Consider the following 24,731-nt stretch of genomic DNA (forward strand, 5'->3'; position numbering starts at 1 on the left):
TAAGCCAATGGCCACTCTGGACAGAGGTCACAAGCTCCAGCTGAAAGAAAGTTGCAGCTGGGAAGCTGTCTCTCTAACTGCTTTGCCCTCCTGGCTGACCCTCACTCATCTTGCCATTTCCACCGTGGTCCCCATCATAACCTCTGCTCCATCTCCACCATGTGGTTGCTACTGACGGAGCAACCTATCATCTCATGATGAGAAACAGTGGCTGGTGGGTTCTGAAGAAGGACATCATCCAGCATTCCTGAGGTCTTCTCAAGGTTGAGCCTGATTGCCTCCAAATAGCAATCAGCTCACCGTGGCAACAGGTCAAGCAAGGTAGTCCAGATATCCCTCTCTCTCTCTCTCAATCCACGTCTTCCAGCTCTTCCCAAACTCATCAGTTGGATAAACCAGATTCTTCTCCTTGGTAATCTCTCATCTGAACCTCTGATATTTGGGATTCCTCCGTTTTAACTTTTGACTTAATGAATACTTTAATTGTTTCGTTTCCAGGTCTCTGTAGAGCATCCGGCATCTGGAGTACTGATGATTTAGACAGCAATATCATACCACTTTCCCACACGCAGGCTGACTGGAGAGTCTGAGAATGGATGTAAAACATTTTCAAATATGCTTGTGTTTTCCTCTCTTGTGATTATAGCATTTTCTAAATGATCAAGATAGAAAATAGAGATTTTCTGGGGGGGATACCACCACCTAGGGTCACCAAAGCTGAGAAGCTGCCCTCTAGCTCGGTATCTACAGCTAGCATTGATTACAAATGAATGGCATTTCAGCCATTCTTGCTGGATATCAGACATTTAACATGGGTGATCAGGTTTAATTACCATCATGACCAATACATTCTTTTTGGTCACGATATTTACCTGCCAGTTTATTGGCTAATCTGCCCAGCACGTTGGTTGCATATTGATCCAGAGGGAATTAATTCTAACTGTAAAAAACATCATCCAACCAAAATCTCTACTTCACCAGATGAAAATCTAAATGAGTCTGGATTGCCATAAAATCCAATGAACACATTCCTGCCCTCCAGAGGACAAATCGTTTCCACTTTGAGACACTTCATGAGCTCGCCATTAGCATCACTCTCGGGTTAAAATGACAACTTCACACACAATACAGCTCATAAAAGGCATATTACAAGGAAAATTACTGGAACAAATCATAAACCCCTTAGATCATAAAGGCTCCAGGGCCTCTTCCAGTTTTCTCAGCATGTGAGTCTAAATATTGAAGCAATGTCGACACACGACTGATTGTTACGGGTTGGGCTTGTCTCTGAGTTGTGCACAGTTCAAGCAGGGTCATGTTTCTTTATCAGGTTGCTTTTTTTAAAATAGTTTCTACACAGTTGTGGAGGAATCACAAATATTTAAGAGGAAAATGGAATGTGAGAAAGGATAAAGAAAAAAAATATATATATTTGTCTGTTGTTTTTTCTTCTTTCCTTCTTCCAGAAAATCATTACATGACCATTCAGAATTTAAATCTGGTCACTTCTGTGGGTGAATCTGACTTCCAGATGTGTAGCTGCTATTCTAGGAAAAATGTTACGCTAATGTTAAGCCTATTACTGGTATATGAAATGACTGAGATTTGACCAAATGCACATTTCAGTCCCAACAACCAGTTTGTCTGTGAGACTGTTAGCCTAGTAGAGACTCTTTCTACATTTCTTGAAGAGGGTATTCATAGTAATGTTTTTCTTTCTTTCTTTCTTTTAAAAAAATAAAATAAAATAATGTTACACAATGAATTGTGTATGCACAACACAGGGTGATGGAGTGGGTGGGCTGGGCCCTCTCGAAGGACTCCTCCCAAGCAGAGATACGTGTGATGAGGGCGTTGTCTGTGAGCTTCAGACACTTGACAGACTGATGGCTGGAGGTGCAGGTGTTAATTTACAGGGGGAAGAGCAGAGGAGAAAGTATAAAGTCTGGTGGGGATCTGGTGTTTATGGTCCCAGAGTCTTCAGATTCATGTGGTGCCTCCTGTTAGAGAGGAGGTCAGTAATCCACCTGCTCAGCTGGGAGAGCTTGTTCTGCAGCAGATTCAAGGTGATGGTGTTGAAGGCAGAGCTAAAGTCAACTAACGGAGTAATGCAACAGCAAAAGTTGCAATGTATATGGGTAATGAAGAATGATTCTGCTTCAGGAGAGCAGTGCTGACAGATCACTGTCACTGTACTGCTGGCATAACAGATTCCTTCACATCATTTCTCAGCAGCAGCACAAAGACCAGTATCAAACCACACAGCCACATCTCCAAAAATGGAAGATGAAGAGAAGCTTCTGTTTTCCTCCAGCAGCAACTGAAGTCCAGCCAGTCTGTTGCACAGTGAGCTCAGAGAGCTGGAGAGAAACATACTGTATGAAGCAGCAGTGTGCAAGTCACACAAATTAGTGCACCAACATCTACCATATCATAGCTAAAAAAATGAATTGTTTCTCAAATGTTCATGAGCACTTATCTGGTGAAAGAGCCCGGGGATGTAACAGCAAAAGAGTTACGAAAAAATAAAGCAAAACAACGTGCCCCCCAAAAACACACTACAAGGTACAAACTGCAGCAACAACCACGACAGAGCTTTCCCTTTTGAAGCAGGCTGTGGTAATGAGAGGAGACCGCAGTCAGAGAGCTTTAAGCTGCTTCAGTCAGGCCGCAGGTACAAAGGCCAAATGCAGGATGTTACGTTCCTCTCTAAGATGCTCCTGATGGGAAGATTAGTGGCTGGACCGGCTCCTCCTTTATAAGGAAAGCACAAGATGTCACTGACCACCTGTCATTTCTTCCCTGTTTCCTTTTGTTCTTTTTGTTCTTTTTGAGGACGGGGGCCTGGTGGTCCAGTTCACGTAGCTTTGGTTTATTTAGTTTCTCTGTCATGCATTTTAAAGTGGAAGTCCTGGCTCCTACAGCCGACTGCTTGTCTTGTTCATGGGCCCCCTCATCTTTTGCTCTTTTAGGTCAGTCCTCCTGATTCTCATTTTGGTTATACACTGCAAAAACTCAAGATCTTTCCAAGAATATTTGTCATATTTCTTGTCAAAATGTCTCATTTCTAGTCAAAACAAATCTCTGTCCACTTAAAATAAGACAACTAATCACCTAAAAATTGTATTTTTTTGTTTTTAGATAATTTCACTTGTTTCAAACAAATTTTCACTTGAAATAAGTAGAAAAATATGCCAGTGAAAGCAAGTTTTTTGTGCTTGTAATAAGAAAGAAAAACATGCCCCACTATCAGATTCATGATATTAATGAGATTTGATTTGTTTTGTTTTGAGAAATAAGACAAATATTCTTGTTAGGATTTTGAGTTTTTGCAGTGTACCAAATCTTGATGACTTATATATTGTTGGTCATACTGTAGGTTAAGTCATTTGTTTGGTTTTGTGGACAAATACATAAAAAAAATGTTACTGCTGCCATTAGGGATGTCACAATCACTTGTTTTCACAATTAATCGCGGTATTAAACGCCACAATTAATTGATCTCAAAGATTCCTAAATACTGTCACTTTCCAAAAACAGATTATGTATAAACCGTGTCGGCAGATGTGCACCAAAGTAAAAGTAAATGCACAGATGCTGGTCCATTTACCTAACGTAGCATTGAATTGGTTGATTGATTGATTGAGTGATTGATTGATTGATTATTGTTTATTTAAGTGTCATGCACATCTTTTTGTGCCCAGCCCGCATGGGAATTTAAATGCTAGAGTGTCATTTGTAATTAAAAAATGAATTAAACATTTGGTATCGATGACAATTAATGACTTGAATATTTCAAACACTTCCCCTGGTGGATTAATAATTGGTCATATTTAGAATTAGTAATGTATATTTTAACTATATTTGATTTTACACATTCATAGTGTTGTGAAATTAATTAATGCATAATAATCGTGATAATCGTAATACCATGATTATTTCTCTGACAATAATCATACCAAAAAAAATCTATAATCCCTAGCTGCCATCTTTAAATAACTCTCACTATTGATTGTACTGTCTTATGTATCTTAATGTGTTTATTTTGTGTGCTTGTTGTGCTTGATTATGATTACTTTGACCGACACACTAAGGCAGCCATACACATAATTAACTTGTCATTACACTAATCTAGTGCTAACTGATAAATAATGTATTGATTATATTGAGTATAAGTATGCTGTAATTGCAGGTCAAATACCCCCGTTTACTATGTAAACTGTTCAGTGGTGCGAATGCATGCAGGCTTGTCCCATTTCCTATGTTTATGGAACAAAAATGTGTAATTTGTTTTGAAGCAGGCATAATTCCCAGAGGTTTCCATTCCAGATCCAAACCATGAAGCTTTCTGTCAGTTCAGTATTTTCTGCCTTTCATTTGCACCAGTTACAGTATTAGCCAGAGGCCTGTATCAAAAGCACCGAAGCCCCGTGGGATTTCTACAAGGATCTGGTATGCGCCAGAAAGCCAGTGAGAACACAGTGATTCCTCACTCTCTCTCTCTCTCTGAACTCCACTAATGTTCTCATGAGCCAGTCATGAGGAAAGATGATAACTCTTTATTCTAATTGTAATGAGCCAGTTCCTTTTCCCATAGGCTTTCACTACGGAGAACATTAACCAATGAGCACTCTGACTGGGGAGATACTGTGTGTGTGTGTGTGTGTGTGTGTGTGTGTGTGTGTGTGTGTGTGTGTGTGTGTGTGTGTGTGTGTGTGTGTGTGTGTGTGTGTGTGTACTGTGCATGCTTGCACGTACATGTGTGTGGTGAATAAAAGCACTACATTGTCTAAATGTAACAAAGCAATATTTAAAACTATATTAGAGAGGGAAAGAAGGTAACAGTGTAATTATGTATATGTTTGATGGTCCCATTTAAATGGTAATGAACAGTGAGCATGGAGAGTCTTCCTTCAGGGAACATGTCCGGGGTAAATACTTTCATTCATCCGCTGTGACTCATGGAAGGAAGCAGCCTACTGTCTTGTGCCTCCTCTTTTCTATTTGCTTTTGTCTATTTGCCTCTTTCATTACTATTTCTCTTCAACAGAAACACAATCACCAAGGCAGCAAAACCTTTTCTGAAACCACCTGCAAGTGCTGGTGAGTTTTGCTCCTGTGGATTTTATTGCACAAAAAGCTGCTTTAAAAAAAAAATCATTATAATAATAATAATAATAATAATATAATAATAATCATCATCAGATTTTATGCGTTGACTGAATAATGTCCCTAGATTCTATGAACCAGATTTAGTATGAATCATTCTTGTCAAATGGGTGTCAATGGCTGTCAAACTATAAAACATGTAATTTCCTGCTGCAAGTAGGCGCAGGAACTGAAAATTGAAATTTGAATGGGGTTGATCGAGGAGTGTGAAGTTTGGGGCTGATGGAACAATCTCTATTTAAATCACAGTTCTCATGATACTGTGCATCAGCAGCATCTACAAGTATCCAACTGGTTCCAAATGTGATTATTGCCCTGACATGTAAAACTTCCTGTTTGGACTGCAACATGTTGAAATGTGTTCCCTTATGACTTGTTAGGTTTTTCTTTTTTGTTATCCAAATTTTTAATAACTTCTTATCATAGATTCTTTCTGAGATAGAGTTTAATGAGCTAATTTTTGTTTTAAACAGCTGCATTGATCTGTTAGCAGCTGTACTGACTTCTCCAGATGAAAACTGTCTTCTTCATACAAATTTCCTTTTCTCAATAAAAAATCCTAATTGGTGGCAGAACAGTGACCACACGACCATTGATTCAATCTAAGAAGACACTTAAACCCTCAGAGCCTCCTCTGCCAGACCACTCAGACTCCATTGTCACAGCAAAAAGCTGTTTTACTGATGGAGTTTGATTGTTTGTGTCGTGTGGCTGCAGCATGGATTCACTTCCAGCAGGGGCCACATAGTGAATGAACCGGATATCAGTTGAGATTCAGATGTTTGGAACCGAAACCTGATCCTGAGCTTTAACTCCTAAACCTTTATGACAACTGATGCGGGGCCGCCAGTTATCATCATGTTCAAACAGATCAATGCTTTACATCTGGTTATTGAAATTAGCTTTGAAAAGTTCTGACATGAAGCTCAAAAGGTTCTGTTCCTTGCTCCACAGACCTCTGAAATAGCAGAGATACACTTTGTGATATGAAAGCCAGTCAAGTGTACAATATGTGACTGTTGGCCACAGGTGAACAACAGCAAAAGAAGCAACTGATGCATTTTTATCACTTTATTGTGTTCTGTTCAGTCAGCCAGCATCTAATGAATATGAAAAAGACTGGCCCAAGGTCAAACTTGACCTAAATCCTACACCACAGCTCATCGAAGCACTGAAGTACTGCAAATGGGTGGTTCATTGTCATGTAGTGTATGAGAGAAACGCTGTCCAAGCTTCAGAGAGACAGAGGGACGGACAGACAGATAGACATCTCTCCATCCTCTCTGGACATTAAGGACTGCTGGATCTAAAAGCAGATTTCAGATTAAGTTGACAATTTTCCTCCTGAGAAGAAAACAGAGACGTCATTTTCTCCTGCAGCAGAAGAGCAGAAGAGTATGAAGAGCAGAATTTATGGAGACTTAATGAAATCATCAGCCTTTAGCTGGGCTCCATCTTCTTTAAAAAGCATCAGTTCTCCATATCGGCACACTTCATCTGTGTGTGTGCCCCGAGTCAAATGTCATTGTGAGTGTGTCTGAGAGTGCACACACACCCTACAGGCAGTAATGTGGGTTGGCTGTGAGCTGTGAGGCCACTGAATGAACAGATGGAGGTAATCAACAGATGGTTGATATTGTGCTTTCTGTGTGTGTGTGTGTGTGTGTGTGTGTGTGTGTGTGTGTGTGTGTGTGTGTGTGTGTGTGTGTGTGTGTGTGTGTGTGTGTGTGTGTGTGTGTGTGCAACAACATATATAACATCTATGTTAAACTTGCACAATGACCCGTGATTAATTAAATACTGGGTATACTGGTCTCTTACTGGTGTTAGATATACTGTATCTGGCCTACATACTGTGTATATAGTCTGTGTATTTTAAAGGGATAGTAGCATTTTTTAAAAGTGGGGTTGTATGATCTACAAATAGCCCCTAAGTACTTTAATTGCAGTAAAAGACTCTCTGCACTCCTCCCGTTAGCAACGCCAGCCCATAGCCCTGCCCAGAGATTTACAACATACAGTATTGTGAACAGACCCAAAGAAACGGCCTATTTTCGCGGCCTAAAAGAGGTTTTACCTGAAAAAAAATACACAGTTCCATTGTTCGCTATAATATAATTTTTTTCCAGCCCATCAAAGTGCAGGAAAAACACAGTTTTTATTTGGACCTAACCAACTGCTGATCGGCGGGCGCTTACCCTGGGCGGAGGGATACGTGAGTTGGTTAGGTCTAAATAAAAACTGTGTTTTTCCTGCACTTTGAAGGGCTGGAAAAAATTATATTATAGCGAACAATGGAACTGTGTATTTTTTTTCACGTGTATGTTGTAAATCTCTGGGCAGGACTATGGGCTGGCGTTGCTAACGGGAGGAGTGTAGAGAGTCTTCTACTGCAATTAAAGTACTTAGGGGCTATTTGTGGATCATACAACCCCACTTTTAAAAAATGCTACTATCCCTTTAAGGTTGATATCCTTGAAACTGTAATAAAAATTAAAAAACGTCTTTATAAAAACAAAAAAAGACCAAATGGAACTATTGCGGTTGTTTACAAAACTAGAATAAACTAAATTATACAGCAGCTGTTCACTTCAACTCTTCATTTACAGTAAATGCTGTGTTCCCTTTTTTAAATTCAAGTTCTAGGGTTGAATACCATCTGTTAGTGTCTTAAGTGAAATATGAAATATTTGGTAAACCTACCTGATAAAAATACTAAACAAAACAGGATGGTACACAGAACAGAAATGTGTCAGATATTACAGAGATTTACTGGGTTCCTACCTTTCATGCCAAACTTGGAGCGTCGTCCGTACTTGTTGATGAGAAGGAAGAGAACCACCAGCATCACACAGGCGAACCCTGCCAGGCACACGGCTATGGAGACCTGAAATCATGGGAGAAGCATCACAGTTACACAGCGTCTGTGTTTATATAACAACAAGTAAATGACAAACACCTTCAGGAATAAAAATGCAGGGACCTCAGCAGGTTTAAGTGTTGGTGTTGGTAGCTGCTTTGGACTCCTGTGGTCAAGAATGAGATATTTCTGCAGCGATGCACTACAGATTTTCTGCTGCTGTGAATAACTGTAAATAGTCCTTAGAAGAAACATCATCTCTCCAGTTTCCTTTGTGTTTATTCTTGTGACAAGTAGTGCACAGCAGATGGGCACGCTTTAGGATAGGCTCAGGTCAAATTTTCAGTTTGAATATGAAATATTCATTCATGATGAATGAAAGGGAATTCACTGCACAGTGTGCACAGGTGTGCATATTTACTGTGGTCGAATTCACTGTTGAAAAGGCTTTTGAACATGAGGGTTGTTGTAACCTTTGAGGACCGACTGTCCAGAGTGATCTTACTGTATAGCACCTGTTGAGTTTGTTGAAATAATTATAAGGGCCTGGGTGGTGGAGTTTTTGCAATGAAACAGGACAGTGCTTGTGTTTGCAAGTGTTTGTTTCTGTGGTGGGGAGAGCAGGCGCTCTGCGATCAGATAGTAATGTCTTTCCAGGATGTTCCAGAGTTCTGTTGTCTGAGGTGAGTGACTACATGCAAAAACACAAAGTTTATACTGTTTATACTAGAGATGCGCGGATAGGCAATTATTTCATCCGCAACCGCATCACAAAAGTCGTCATCCACGTTTTTTCAAAACCACATCCGCCCGTTGTTGTATATCTAATATGGACAATGTTATTATGAATATATTTTTCCTAATTGGTTCAACCGCCACCCACCCGAATCTAACTAAAATATATTTTTTCGTCATGTCATCCGCCCGACCCGCAGTTTATCCGCGGATTTGCCCGCAAACCGCGCATCTCTAGTTTATACTGTACACTATATGAGTTCAGTGGTGTCTCTAAGGATTCCAGTCATAGATATTTGATTGTTTTTTGAGTGTTTGTTGTGGTTGAAAGAATTGCCCCCATAGGTTAGCGTAGGCCTAGGCTATCCCTAGCTCCGTCTAGCCATGGTGTAACTCTGGTTTGCCTGCATCAATTTTAGTCACGTTTTTTGCTCCAACCAACACTGGGTGACCATCAGGACAACGATTTAGGGGTAAAAAATGACCGGAATTCTCCTTTAAATCTCCCCGATATGTCACACCCTTAAGACATACCTGCCAGCTGTTGTCTTAGTGCTACCTACTGACAACAGGAAATGATGAAGTCTTGGCATGTTGACCACATTCGTGTTGTGTAAACAGGGTATATACAGGAATCCTGAAGCTAATTTTAATACCTTTTTAAGACTTTTTCAAGACCATCCCAATATTTTTTAATACCTCACCGCCACTTCAATATGTAACCATTTACATCAGTGACACTTTTAACTTAACTGTTTTAGTTTGTGATAAAGACTACAGACCACTAAGACCACTATGATACAACAGAATTCAAACTGGGCTGGGATAATAACTCAAGGGCAAAGTTTATTAAAAACAAAAACAATGCTCCAGTGGCTAAGGTAGCTAGCTCTGTGTCCGTTAACGAGTCAATACACAGACAACATGGATCAATAACTGAGCTCCGAGCCGGTTAAACAACAGGTAAGTTACAGCTGCAGGTGATCATGTGTAAAAAAACAACAACAAATAACTAAACATTTATAATCAGTGTGAATACAGCCATGACAACGCGCAATCACGACAGTCATGACATGTGCCTCAGCTCATTTGATTTTGTTTCCAGCAGCTTTTCAGTTTGGACCAGTTCGTCCTGTTTTTCTTTTCGTCTTCTTCTCAGGGTGTTGGACTTTGTTATCAGTTGTGCCATTAACGTCCCAGATTTCCCCTCTGCCTGCTCTGCCAACTCATCAGCATCTTTTTGAAGGTAGCTGCACACCTCTGTCAGAACCACTCTTTTCTTTTTCAGGTCTTCTATCTCCTTGTGCACTGCTTTTCTTTTGAGGTCCTGTGTGGCACTCTGTTTCTTCTTCCGCTCATCTTCCAGGTAAATCCTGTACCTTGACCTTGCAGAGGCCACTGAAGCCATGAGCTCCTTTGTGAGAGGTACCTTCAAAAGACCCCCACAGACACTGATCTTGTCACATATCAACCTCAAAGCTTCCATGGATGTTTCAAGGATGTTGCAGGTTTCAACTTCCTTGTTGATGGAAAACCCTCTTTCCACCGTTGCTTGTCCGTGGGACAGAAGTAGAAGGCTCTGAAAAAACTTTGATAGCTCTGGATAAGACTTGCTGAGGGCTGCATTCAGGAAGACATCAAGTCGCTCCTTCAGTGGCTGGAAGGAGAGGAATCCCTCGTCTCTCGCCTCAAGTGAGAGACAGCCCTGGAACTGCTGTATGATTACATCACCTGAAATAATAGAAATTAAAAAAAAAAAAAAAAAATTACTCATAGAATAATAAATACATTTCATTTCAGTCCTTTTATTCATCTTTCATTGGACAAATAAACAGCACAGCGTATGTACACATAAAAAATGTAAACAATGTATTGTAGATATCTTCTGTGTTTTAATTACTTCATATGGATGCATTTGAAAAAAGTTTAGATTATCCTGAAATCTCTCCCCTGTGTAGGTAGCTGCCCTTTGATATTTAAATTTTGGGATAAAGTCAACTTTTACTCTCCCTATGTTTTTCCTACCAGCAGAGACGCCTCCTGCCAACTGCTTGTCCTGCAGCATTGTTCGTACTACAGTCTTCATCTTTGTGAGGCACCCCTCTGCATCTCTGTGCATGCTTCTGGGGTCCAGACATCCAATGGCCCTGACCACTGGAATTTTCAGGGGGCTTTTCTCCTGCACTTTCTGAACGATTTTAACCAGGCCCTGCATGCACTCTTTCCTGAAGGTGAGAACTGAAAGCTCGCCTACCCTGCTTCCTGGCTTGCTCTGAAGTGCCTGACAAATAAGGAACATAGACTATAAACATAAATAGCAGAATAAAATGTAAATTTTTTACTAGTTGCATTGGTGTACAGAAAGCAAAAATCCATACATACATCCCTGGAAAAAAAATAGATAATATCAAAATTACCTTGATGGCAGATTCAGCCCCCAGTCCTATGTCCACATTCTTGTAGGATACCCTATTCACCTCATCAGCGACGTCAATTTTAGTCAGCTTCAGGGGAGTGGTGTCTTTCAGGAGCTCTCCCTTTACAAACCGCCACAGGAGACTCTTAAAAGGATAAAGCAAGTAATCAGTGACAGAACCATCCTACTATCCTACCATTAAACAGATACATTCTTCTTACTGCTTCTTTCTAATCATGAAAAATGTTGATTTGAAATTATGTGTGATTTTATGTATTATTCTTTCTATTATTGTGCAATTTCATGAAAAGAACAAATAAAATTAAATAATTGGCGTGTGTGTGTGTGTGTGTGTGTGTGTGTGTGTGTGTGTGTGTGTGTGTGTGTGTGTGTGTGTGTGTGTGTGTGTGTGTGTGTTATCTCAAGTGACTTGAGATTACCTTTAGCAGCTCACTCAAATCGTTAGCCATGAAGGGCAGAACTGGCTCATCAGTTTGGTACCTTGTCAGGAAGTGGCTAAAGGTCCTCGATATTGCTAAGAAGAACTGCAGCTTAGCAATTATTAGCGGGTCTCCTTGTGCTGCCTCAACTGTATCATAGGAGGCAGTACTGGGGTTTGGCAGCTTTTTCTCCCTGACAGCACCCACATACAACATCACCATTGGCCACACTTGCACTGCCCTCTCTGCAACAGGGACATTCTCAATCCACCTAGGCAAAAATGGACAATGTCACGTCACTCCAATTTTAAAGGTACAGTATGTAAGAAATCTAAAGCAACTGGCTGTAAAATCGTCCTAATATGTAACAGAGACTCAGGAATAATGTTCATATCATACTGAACTCACCAACAACAATCCTACAGCCAAGATATTCACATTAAAAAAATGTTTTTGTGTTTAATGTTTAATAGGCTACACAGCTTGCTGTTGTGAGCATAGCTTAGTTAGTTTGAGCTGCTGCTAAAGCTAAAGGGAAGAATTACAAAGTGAAAGTTAGAAAAGAGGGAGGAAATGTGGCGAAATGGAGCCGATGGTAAATGAAGTGATTGTGAACGTGTGGAGCGGTTCATGAGAGGAGTCTGTCCCGGTCAGGTCGCCTGTCTCCGGGCCTCATGTTTTATGATCTGACGTCAGAAAGTGGAGGAGAAACGGAGCGGCTCGCATCGTTTATTCTGCGGTAAGACGTCTCATATGTTGGCTCATCTATGGTGTGAATAACACGCACTACGGCTCCGGTAGATGCGGGGTTACAGTGTGTGTGTCTGTATGTGTGTCAGCGCTGCACACACAGACACAGCGTCGAAGCGGTGAATGCAACAATAACTTGCAGATCACCTGAGTGACGTGAACTCCGCTTGTAGTTACTGAGCGGAGGTTAGCGTGTCGCTGTCTGGCAACCTGGAGTCTGGTGGGTAGGGGAGGGGGGACAACGCGCTGCTGTGTTTTGAATTTGACTGCAGCAACAATTTTGGCCACATTCTTACATATCGTACCTTTAACTGTCATTTCACTTTATTGTTGCCACATAAAAACACAGACATTTTGGGCCAAATCCTGTCGCAATATGTATAGCAAACAATTCTCAACCCACCTGTGACCACAGAATGGTAGTGGAAAGGAGGTGGACCCAGTCAAGGCAGTAAAATCTTCCCTCCTGGCTGGAACATTGTGGAAGAGGTAATGGAGTGCTCGAAGGAGCTTGTCCATCTGCCACATGGTAAAGCCTGCTTTCACTGCGTTGTGGAGCGTGTGAAGCCCACAGCTTCCGACATTGACCAGATGAGCACCATACAGTTCAGCATGCTCTCTCTGGAGGAGGTCTGCAAACTTCAAATTGACATTTGGGCCGTCCATACTGATAGAGAGAAGCTGCCTCATATTCAGTTTTGCAACACATTCCTGGGAAAAAACACAACAACAAGTATATTAATGGCAATATTCCTTGAATGTTTATTTTTGACATACACTGGCATTCAGTAAGATATTAACTATAGCCCAATATTCACTCATCATTATGTAAAATGGTAATAAGAAATACAGTGTTTTGGTGTCCAAATTCCTGAAGCAAAAATTATAATATCAGCATAGCAGTAATCTAATTTTTATAAGTGAAACAAACAAGTGGTACTAACAAACATGGATAAATGTTATTCACTGTACATCCAGGTAATTACTCCAATCCAATTATTTCCAAGCCATTCAAGCTAAACTGAATAGGTAGCCTGGTCAGCCAACTTCACTCCCCAAGAAGACAATTTGCTAATCAAAGGACCCACAGCAACCACACACGCATGTGTGCGCGCAAGCATACACACAAACACACACAAATCTCAGATCCACAAACAGTAACCTTTATCACACCACTGTGTGTCACATTTATACATGTTTATCTTTACAGACAACCAATCCCTCAACCTGTTTTGAGTCACTTGCCACATCCCAGCCACACAATTGTCCATAACTATCAAAAATTTAAAATGAAATGCTAGTAAATTAACTTACTTTAATGTGATGTAGCAGGTCGTCAGCCTTTCCATGTCCTAAGAATTGGGAACCAAGGTACCTAGGCAGACAGACAGACAGACAGAGATATTTATTAATGTGTCACTCCCCAACACACGCACACACACAGGTGCGTGCAGGTTGATTAAAAATATAGTGTATACATTATATAGTATAGTATTAAACAGGGGTTACCTGGATTGGACACGGTCACCTTCCCAGAATCGAATGTGGACGTCAAGCTGTTTATTTTTTGTTGATTTGTTGAGCGACTCATCAAACATTAAGACGAACTGGCCAGCCTTGTTGATTGTGTTGATGAGCTCCTGCTTGAAGTGTGGTGCTAATCCGAATCGTATAATGTAACCAGATTTGTCCTTACCACAAGCAAAAGTCTTGGCAATGTCTGAATCGGGAAACATGGCCCTGAAAACGTCAGCCAAGTTTTCGTTGCTGTTCAGCGAGTGGTGTTTCTCCGCTGTGTGGAGACACCACAACACCTCCGCACGCAGCGTTGCCGTGCCGCCCAGCGCCACCCTGATGTCGGCAGAAAACGAGGAGGCAGAGTGAGCCGAGGTCGTAGCCGTAACGTTAGGTTCAGGTGCGGCTGCCGGTGGTAGTGCGACGACGGCACTACGTTGTGGTGGTGCACAAAAAGCAGCAATGGAGAGCTGCCGCTCTCGGCGGCTAGCAGCGGCGTTGTGGCTAGCGCAACACATGTGGGACCTTAATGCCTGAATTCCCATGGACACGATGTTAATCCTCTTCTTGCACATTTTACAATATGCCTCCTTGGTATTCCCTTCGACTGGCTGCAGCCATTCTTTAAAGTCCGGCATGTCAAGCCAGGACTCAGCAAACTTGCACTTCCCCATGACCGTTGCCTTCTCTTCCGTTTTTTTTCGCGCTGCGAGCGTCACGCAACAATAGGTGCGTTCGTAATATGCACTGGGAGCGCCAGAGCGTACTTCGTGAATTTCCGAGTGCACTCTGGCGCTCTCGGAGACAATTTACGAACGCACCCACAATAGCGTAGTTTTTTATGTACCCGGTTCATCTTTGTTTTTTATGGAAACAAATACGTTTACGATGTTTTTAGGACCTGAACTCTTGGACAGTGAATTCAGAAAAAATACCTTCAAAATTTAAGACTTAGTAAAGTCGTGAAAAGACTTTTTTAATACTTTTTAAGGGTCTTAATTTTCCCAAAATTGATTTATCACCTTTTAATACTTTTTAAGACACCGCGGATACCCTGGTAAAAGAAGTCGGGACACCTTGTTAAATGTGATGGTGACAGGAGGATCTATCTGCATGTAGCAGGGCTGTTCACTGCTGCTCTCTGACAGTAAGGTTTAGTTTTCACCTGTCTGTGTCTCTGTGTTTGTGCTTTTCAGCAGGATTACGCAAAAACTATCGAATCAATTTGAAAACAACTTGGAGAAGGAATGGATCATGGGCTAGTATGTGAACGTGGAGCCTGAACAATGTCTCTGTCGGCCCCTCAGACAAAGCCTGGACTAAGGAAGACATGAAAGACAAAAGAACACACACACACACACACACACACACACACACACACACACACACACACACACACACACACACACACACACACACACACACACACACACACACACACACACACACACACACACACACACACACTAACCCAGCCTCAGCCTTGACGGTTATCTGTTCCCAGTCAATTACAGAAAAAAAGATGGACTCAATTACATTTCTAACCAGCTTTCAGGCTCAGTAACCACCAGGGTGTTTCAGATAGAGGAAAATGGCTGAGAGTGAACGGAGGAGAAGAAAAGGCTGGATTAAAACCCTCTGTTTCCACTAAACTTTTTTTCTTTTCTTTTGTTACATTTTTCTTTCTCCCTCTGCACACCACTGGTACTTTAATATATCGCTCATTAGGTTGATGGATTCTCTCAGAGTTTACACACAGGGACACTTTTATCAACTAAATTCTTTCTTCCTAACTAAAACTTTCAACAGTTCAACGTTGGAATTCAAAAGAAGTATCCATTACAACTGTAATAAAATTTTATAATAATAAAACTAAATATATATATCCTTCTTATCTGTAATTGTAATAGTAAATATTACAGTATATGTTATATATTCATAGGAAGAATATGATAATATGACATCAGACTCCCTGAAGGTGGCATATTTTAATGTCTCACTCAAAAGGTAGAGGTGAGCTCAGGCTCCCTCAATATTACATCATGATCACCACCTTTGAATTTTCTAAATCTCCAAGCCAACCTAACAGTATGTGGGCAGCTCATACCGTCTCGAACAAAGCACCATTTCACATTCGAAATTAGAGTAAAATCATTTTGCCCCATAGAATATAAGGTCAGTGCTCAATGAGACACTCACAGCGCACAGACAGAAAGAGCAGAGGAGGGTTACTCAGATCATCAAGGCAGAGTGAGAAAAAACCACTTCCCCAGAATAATCACCACAGTGACTGTATGGTTGAATTTGGCTCAAACTATTTGATCAACATCTCGATCAAAACATTGCTCAAAAACTGCTTTCATAGTTCTATAGGGATGCAATAAGGGAAATCTAAAATGTATAAAATGGAGTCATAACATTACAGGTACAGTATCATATAATGGGAATAAAGTTGTAATTTTAGGTTAGGTGTTTTAGGGAAGAAAGATGAGAAGCTTCAAAATGAGCCTCCTGTGAATTTCTGCATCAGTATGGTTTCACAAATAAGGAGATGCATCATCTTTTGGCTCATCATTATCACCATCATCATCACCATCAAGATTATAGTGTATGAAGAACCTGAGCACAAGCTGCACTGACTGTCCTTTCACCTGAAATCAATAATGTTTAAATCATTGTTAAATCCCCTTTTCCCAATAAAACCCTAATACCCCAGCTTTAGAGTATGATGTTTGTTTCCCTACCTTTGTGTGTTGGAAAATGGAAGAAACGGGAGACAAACACTGAAGGTGTTTAATATTCCAGTCACTCACCACAAAAGTGTCCTCAGGTTTCTGAGTCTCTGCAGTCGGAGTAACTGGAAGAAAAACACAAGGAGATACAGGGCGGATTTTAAAATCACAGTTTACTGCCCTGCTGCGTCTGCAGGGAAACGGCTCAGACATCACAGAAAAGAAAACACACGACTGACATCAGTAATACACCACAGAGATGCAGACACAAGGTCAAACACACAAACAATGGAGTTCAAAGTCATGAAATAATAGTGATAATAATAATGTGATGTGCTATGATAATGTGAACACAAGCTAGAGCTAAGTTTGTGTGAACTTTCAACATAGCATCATGATGAAGAGATACAGTAACTCCTTTTTCACAATCCTGAATATCCAGATCATCGACATATGATAAAAAAAACGTACATACCATAATCATAGTCTGACTCTATATCTGTGGAGGAAGAAAGAGAAGATACCATCAGACAGACTATACAGATAGTTTGAGTGCAGGCGTGAGACTGTAAACAGAGGTGTTAACGAGATCTTCACCTCATGTCTAAATATAACCTCTTCATTTACACCCAGACTAAATATAAACTTCAGTTCACCATCATCATCATCATCATCATCATCATCCAGGGCTGCTAATGAGAGGATGGCATCACTTCCTGTGGGCACTTTCTGTGCTCAGCTCCACGTCAGTGTTCATTAATTTTCTTATAACACTTATTTCTACAGTGCGTGTGGCAGCTATGGTCAGTGGTCAGGGTGAGCAACACTTAGTGATCATCTGTTACTATGACTGGATGCATATAACACTTCCTGCAAAAACACTGAACACTGACTTGAACGTGTGCAGTGCACTACGGAGTAATCTACTGATCTGGGAGCAGTGGGCTTAGAGAAGACGACAGGATTCACATATTCTAACCATGGTACATGTTTTTTATGGAATAGAGTATAAAGTCCAACAGATCTGCCACTCAGTTCAATGATAAAGCACTTGTGACTACCAGCACAGCTCAAGCTATCAGAGATTAAAGGTACATTGTGTAGGAATTACTCCCATCTAGCGTTGTGGTTGTATATCAAAAGCTGCATTCACGTGAAATTGGGCAGACGGCAGACGGGCGACAGCCGCTGCACGTAACGACATAAACAAGCCTCTATGTAAACAAGTGGTCCGTCAGCACGAGGCAAAACAATACACGTGACAATATGTTGTCATGGCGATGTGGTATTGTTTACCTGACCCACGTTTTACCGTCTTTCTCTCCACTTCTGTGACTAAAATGACATCTGGTTTGTTAGCGACGGCCGTCTGCCCGACTGCAGGTGAATGCAGCATCAGTGTAACGCTCCATTCCTCCTCACTGCGTTACCGCGGTGACTTTTCACAGACGCCACCTCGACCTGAGCCGACAGCTCCGGTGTCTCCGCTGAGTTTCCGTGGTTACCTACCGTCACGCTGCCACTGAACGTAAAAACATGGAGACACCACATGGCAGCAGCACCGAGCTTACCCGCTCCATGTAGATATGAATGATATGAACGGCTCATTCAGAGCTGAAAGGAACACTTCACTTTGTTGATGGGGGGGATTACTGATTAATGAAATACATACTTTTGAACCAAATAATCGATTTTCGTGAATAGATAACAGGAGAAGTTACACAATGTCCCTTTAACGCTTACATCTACTTTCACTGAAGCTCTTCTGTCCAGATTACAAACTGTACAGAGGTACCTACTGGATTGAAATGTGAAAGCTGAAGCTGAAGATGTGGGGAGGCACAGGGTTACATGACTGTTTGTCTCTTTACACAGTGACTTTATGTTTTACTGTGACCGGAGCACAGGTCAAACACAGACCCACACTATGAATACATGTCGGGATGGTGTGAGCAGTACTAACACGAGGACTGGTCTGGTACATTTTGTTGATAGTTTTTATGTCTACTACTATGATACTATGACTCGACCTCTTCACGACCATCGGATTTCCAAACTTACCATCAAAGGGCTTGTTGAGGAAATGTCCGTACACAGTGCTGGTGGCTATACCCAGGTAGTTGCTGGCCTCCAAAGTGTAGTTGCCGTTGTTGTGGTGTGTTGGGTTTTTAAAGGTCAAGCAGCCTTCTATGTAGTCCTGGTAAATGTCCATATCAGGGCGCACATACTCAGTGTGGGAGATTTCCTGAGTGGAGAGATGTCATAATGAAATCCTCAGACTCAGACAGTATCAAATCAATAGGATACCAATATGTTTCAAAGTAACACACATAAAACATGTCACGTTTTGACAGCCTCCCAAACTCAGACACATAAAAAAATCCAGCTAATTTTAATTCTGTTAGAGTATTTTGAAATATTAGTAAATCCACAGTTGAATGACAGTACTGTTGACATACAGTATAAATCCAACGCACCTCGTTTTTGTAGAACCATCGTAAAGTCGGGTGGGGTGAACCCCGCACAGTGAACTCTATGCACGTGTCATGGCGCCGTTCTGGCTCTTTCAGCTTCACAATGGAAGGAGGAACTGAAGACAGAGAGAAAGAAGCTGTCACAGTCTGATCTTCACCTCACCTGCAGTTCTCCATCTTCCCAGAGGGCAGAAGTTTCACAAAGACATAACAGTCAAACTTCAGAAAGGCACTGAATTCTGGGTAAAATTCAGACGTATTTCAGTTTTTTTTAAAAGATGGCTAAGGAATGGCAAACCCTACGGTGGCCCTGAGGGGTCAGGACGCTGCAGACTCCACAACCCAACACATTAAGGAAAAACACGCTTCAAATCACACAACACAACACATTACTGTTAGAAAAATGCGCTGCATACTCCACAACACAACACATTAAAGGGATAGTTCACCCAAAATTCAAATTGCACTCATTATCTACTCACCCTCATGTCGACTAAGGGCTGGGAGAAGTTTCAGAGTCCTCCGTGGCTTCTCTGAGTTACAGGGGGTCTCGGCGTAGCAGTGCATGTCCATATAACGGTTGCAAATGGATACCAACTGTCTTCGTAACAAAAAGACACACCAAAAAACATCCAAATACCCTGGTCGGACCCTGGTCCGTCCAAATTGGACGAACCAGGAAGAGGAGCTTCCGCTACAAACAAGCTTGAAATATAGACTTATATATATAGAGAGATTTTTTCGGAACAATTTCGCATTTCGGGGCTTCAATACAAGATGGACATTACATACGAGCAGCATGGAGGTATTTGGATGATTTTTGGTGTGTCTTTTTGTTACGAAGAAAAGTGGTATCCATTTGCAACTGTCATATGGAAAAGCACTGCTACGCCGAGACCCCCTGTAACTCAGAGAAGCCATGGAGGACTCTGAAACTTCTCCCAGCCCTTAGTCCACATGAGGGTGAGTAGATAATGAGTGCAATTTGAATTTTGAGTGAACTATCCCTTTAAGAAAAACGCTGCAAACTCCACAACACAACGGAAAATGTTTTCCAGTGGGACCCACATCCTGTTGCGTTTTTCTTAATGTGTTGTGTTGTGGAGTTTGCAGCGTCCTGACCCCTCAGGGCCACCGTACACGTACAAACCTTAAATTACGGACATGTCTTCCTGTTTCTTCTTCTACTGTCTTCAACATTAGGTAAAAACTGACTATCTTTGCGAAAACAGAGATGTTCAGATGTCCAGATGTCCCTCCATCTCTTCAACAACCTGTCTCTCACCTGCCGTCACCTGAGTGTCCACACCCACTCACACACCTGTTCCCCGTCACCCCACCACCCCAGTGAGTAATACATCTACCTTTGTCAGCAGCTCCTTGTCACTTGATCTGTTTGCATTCCCTCATGCGCTGCTGTCTGTGTAACATGTTGTGTGTTTTCCTTAGCTGCCTGTCTACCTGTCTACTTGCCTGACTGTTTGTCCCCCCGTCTGCCTGTTGGTTTCGTCCCTTACGGCCACTTCACTGCGTCAGCCTGCCTGTGTGCGAGTGAGTCACCCCAGTTGTGCTGTTATCTGACAGACGACGCATGAGCTGTGTTCACTGTGTCTGTGAAGCGCGGGGCATTAGGGGACTTCATGGTACCACACTATCACATGTAACCGCTCTACACTGACACTTATGATGTCTGTTGTTGCACCTTTCTGCAGTGTTGCAGCACAGAGAGAAAACAGAGACCCCCATTATCATTTTAATATGCAGGTCTCATCATAGTCTGCTCCAATTGATCTGTGTATGTGTGTGTGTATGTGTGTGCGTATGCCTGTTCTCCTGTTTCTCTATTGACTGACAAAACTGTGTCTGAGTGCAAACACAATTTGCTGTTTGCTGCAACAGAGTCATTGTGTTACGACAGCTGAGTGTGAGAAATTCAACCCAGAGCCACGGACAGAGGACTGCTGGCATTACACACACACAAACACACAATTTAAATCTCCTTTTTGTCATTATGCTGAATGTCTGGCACAGAATCAGAATTTGAGCAGCTCAATAAAAATATCAGTAAAATGAATGAAATTAAAGGAGCTATGTATATACAGTATAATAAATGTATAGCATGTAATCATAATCATCACCCAATATGTCACCAGAGATTAAGGAATCATCATAATAAGTAAATGTGAAATATTGATCCAACTGACAACAACAGTACAGCCAGAGAATTCACATTTTAAAAAAAATTGAAAAATTTTAATTGCAGCACGCAAATCATGTTTATGATTTGATTTTGTGTTTTGGCCTGTTGTGCCACCCACCGCTGTCTCAGTCAGCATTTTGGCATCCAGGTTGCCAGTTATCACTGAGCTGCAGCTACAAGCATTGTGGATTATGTCTGACGTTACTAACATTAAAAGACCACGCTATGACTTTCGAAAAAGTATTGATGAAAGCAGAAACAAAACCAGGATCTGCATATGAGACGTGTTTGTAAGATGGAGATGACTGAAAGTGGAGGAGAACTTGAGGACAGATGCCGGAGTGACTCATTTTCTCCTGGACACACACACACACGCTTTTGCACTATAATCCATTTTCTCAGTGCATGTATACAGCTTTATCCGGACGATTTTGTTCTATTACTACATCCGTCGCGGCTCGGGTTGTGTAGCGACTGGCTGTGTCAGTGAGTCTCGGGGCACCACAGCCACAGAGCTGGAGCAGGGCAGAGATTAGCGTGTGGCTATCTGGCCACCTCCAGTCGGGGGGGGGGGGGGGGGGGGGGGGGGGAACAATGCGCTGCAGTATTTTGAATTTGACTGCAGCAACAGTTTTGGCCACAGTCATACATGGCTTGGTGTTGAGTCCATCCGATAATACTCTGAAGTATTGATCGATACGTGATTTTTGGAAGGGACAACCATCTCAGAGTAGTAGCTCCCTTCTCTCTGTGGCTCAGTGTGTGACACTAAATGTTTCCTGCAGAGTGATTGATTGGAAATGGAAAACTCTCTAAATCCTGTGAGGTCGCATGGTTGGTCGGTGACTGCTTTGTTGTGACATCCCAAAATCACAGAAGTCCTGACAGCTGGTTTTGGTGTGTGAATACAGGCCTGTCAGCCAGGGGCAGGTCCAGAGTATTTTCTGGTGGGGGGCACAGGGGGTAACAAGAGTGAATTTGGGGGGGCTGCCGCCCAAAAGTAACAGAAATGAAGGCTGCCACTGATCGCTGTCTTGAATATTTATATTGTACAGTTACACACTGTTTACAGTCTTGTCTTGTCTATGTCTTCATTTTGCTTTTATTGGCCACATTGAATCTTTCAGATGCCTATGACATTTTCATTTTCCACTTGTCAATATTAAAATTATAGTCAATCAATAATCAACTCTATCTTGCAAATAGGAAGTCTTAGCAGAACACAAAACATTCTGACAGTGAACAGAAATATACTCTTAGCCAGTAGTTAGAGAGCTCAACTTTTCTTTATTTACTTGAGTTGATTAAAGGGGTATTTCACCCAAAATTCAAATTTCACTCATTATCTACTCATGTTGACTCAGAGCTGTGAGAATTTTCAGAGTTATCCGTGCCTTCTCTGAGTTACGGGGGGGTCCATGCAGCAGTATTTGTCCATATAATGGTTGTGAATGGATACCACTTTTCTTCGTCCAAAAAGACACACCAAAAAACATCCAAATACCTAGAAATTGTTCCGCTGGTGACACAGGAAGAGCTACAAACATATAGACTTATTTAATTTTTTTTCGGAACAATTTCTCATGTCGGGGCTTCAATACAAGAGGGACATTACAGACGAGCACTATGGAGGTATTTGGATGTTTTTTGGTGTATCCATTCACAACCATTATATGGACAAATACTGCTGCGCGGACCCCCCCGTAACTCAGAGAAGGCACGGAGGACTCTGAAAATTCTCACAGCTCTTAGTTGACATGAGGGTGAGTAGATAATGAGTGGAATTTGAATTTTGGGTGAACTATCCCTTTAAGAGCCTTAGTCAAAAGTTCTTTACAGTGAACATAGAAGTGGTTAAGAGCTTTACACAGTGATTGACATTGCCACAAGTCAATGACCATTGGGGGGCACACAGGGTGGCCAATCAGATTGCAGGGGGGTGGGTGCCCCCCTGTGCCACCGTGGAAGACCCGCCCCTGCTGTCAGCATTTCTCTGAGGATGAGGTGTTGATACTTTTACAGTATTAATGTAGAACTTAGAGCTGCTTTATAAACGCATGGACATCTACCTTTATACTGAATGGGACCTTAAAAGACGCCATAACATGATCAACCTACTGTGAGTGTAACACAGAGTGACTATGAACTCTGCCCAAATCCACATATTTAACATTTCCTCAGCACATTGTCAGCCAGCAGAGACATCAACATTATACTTTTCTGATCATACTGTATTTATGCTTCATAGCCTCTCATGCATATTGACTTAATTTAGTCTTCTATTTCTCTTGCAGGGAATCTTGTTTATGTCCATTATATGAACAATCTGGTGTATAATTATGATAACTCCCATAATAAACCACTAGAATACTTGCTGCACCTGTCATGAATCAATAAACAGTGCTGTGTCCAGATGCACAGAGAGCTGCAAGGGTATAATTTGTGGATATGTTGTCATCGGTCCTGTCATTAAAACCATCCAAGCTTCAAACAGTAGTCACTGCTTCATGACAGGGAATCAAATGTAATCACACACAGTTAAAACAGTGATGGGGGTTCAGTTCCAGCGCAGAGCAACTTACAACAGCTCCACTGTGCATCCGTCAGCGTTATAGCCTCATTCAACAGCCTGCACAGGTGATGTATTCTCTCAAAATATAAAATAACAATAAGATGCTCTGCTCATTAACATGTTGGACTGTGTAATATCCCATATTCTGTTTGTAACATCACTGTGGGCTCAGGTCTCATGTTGCCAAATAATCAGATGCACTGCTATTTGTCTGTTATGAACATTTCTACCTGCCAGTGTAACGCAAAATAATTTGTGACCAATTCCCCTGGAGCAGTGATGCAAAACAGTCTGGTAGAATTAATCAGAAGTTTCTTTTGTAAACAGAGCTTAACAGCTGGAAATGTGTTTGTGACTGATATTTTTCAACAAGCATAATATAATTTCAATTAAAGTTATGGTTGGTAATCATGTTCAGAAACACTTTTTGTTATACTGGGTGAAATGGTCCTTTTATCCTGAGAGTAGTCAGTACATTATCAAGAAACAACAAAGACAATCAGACCTCTGTGGCAGCTGCAGGACTGACAAAACTCTGACCAATCCATGCTTTTCGCTCCGAAAAGGAAAAACCAATCAGATGCCTTCATGTCTAGTTCTGCCTACACCCAATCTATTCCAAAAACAGCAGAAAGTGTATTTATCCACAGACTGATACACTCCATGAAGTCATGAGTCTCATCAATCACGTGTCTAGGCCTCCTTTGATCAAATCTTGATTTTATAGCTGCATCTGACAAAATCACCAAACACACACTGAGCTGTACTTATTGTGCCATGAAAGTTGTACGAGACACAATATATTTCTTTTTGCAGTTGTTATTTCTAGCTTTTTTTTTGCTTCAGTCATCATGAGTGAGAGTGAGTG

The 24,731-nt window shown here is 41.5% G+C and overlaps 2 protein-coding genes across 2 annotated transcripts in view; both read right to left on the minus strand.

Annotated features, from left to right (window-relative positions):
* LOC310987191 (NT-3 growth factor receptor-like) overlaps window positions 1–24,731 on the minus strand; it is a gene marked incomplete at its 5' end in the record, with an annotated part of 185,121 nt that overhangs the window by 50,656 nt on the left and 109,734 nt on the right. Inside the window, 5 exons of the mRNA XM_083973384.1 lie at window positions 7,954–8,056; window positions 16,699–16,742; window positions 17,093–17,116; window positions 18,679–18,862; window positions 19,095–19,207. Coding sequence (XP_083829510.1) covers window positions 7,954–8,056; window positions 16,699–16,742; window positions 17,093–17,116; window positions 18,679–18,862; window positions 19,095–19,207 — 468 coding nt within the window. The remainder of the gene's footprint in view (window positions 1–7,953; window positions 8,057–16,698; window positions 16,743–17,092; window positions 17,117–18,678; window positions 18,863–19,094; window positions 19,208–24,731) is intronic.
* On the minus strand, window positions 10,084–14,559 carry LOC310987192 (uncharacterized protein; the record flags this gene model as incomplete). Its single annotated transcript, XM_083973385.1, has 6 exons — window positions 10,084–10,495; window positions 11,182–11,325; window positions 11,621–11,891; window positions 12,774–13,081; window positions 13,685–13,745; window positions 13,880–14,559. 6 exons carry the CDS (start codon window positions 14,557–14,559, stop codon window positions 10,487–10,489), a joined length of 1,473 nt encoding a protein of 490 aa, XP_083829511.1. The 3' UTR covers window positions 10,084–10,486.

Source organism: Trachurus trachurus, assembly GCF_905171665.1.
Source record: "Trachurus trachurus genome assembly, chromosome: 6".
Classification (NCBI taxonomy): Eukaryota; Metazoa; Chordata; class Actinopteri; order Carangiformes; family Carangidae; genus Trachurus; species Trachurus trachurus.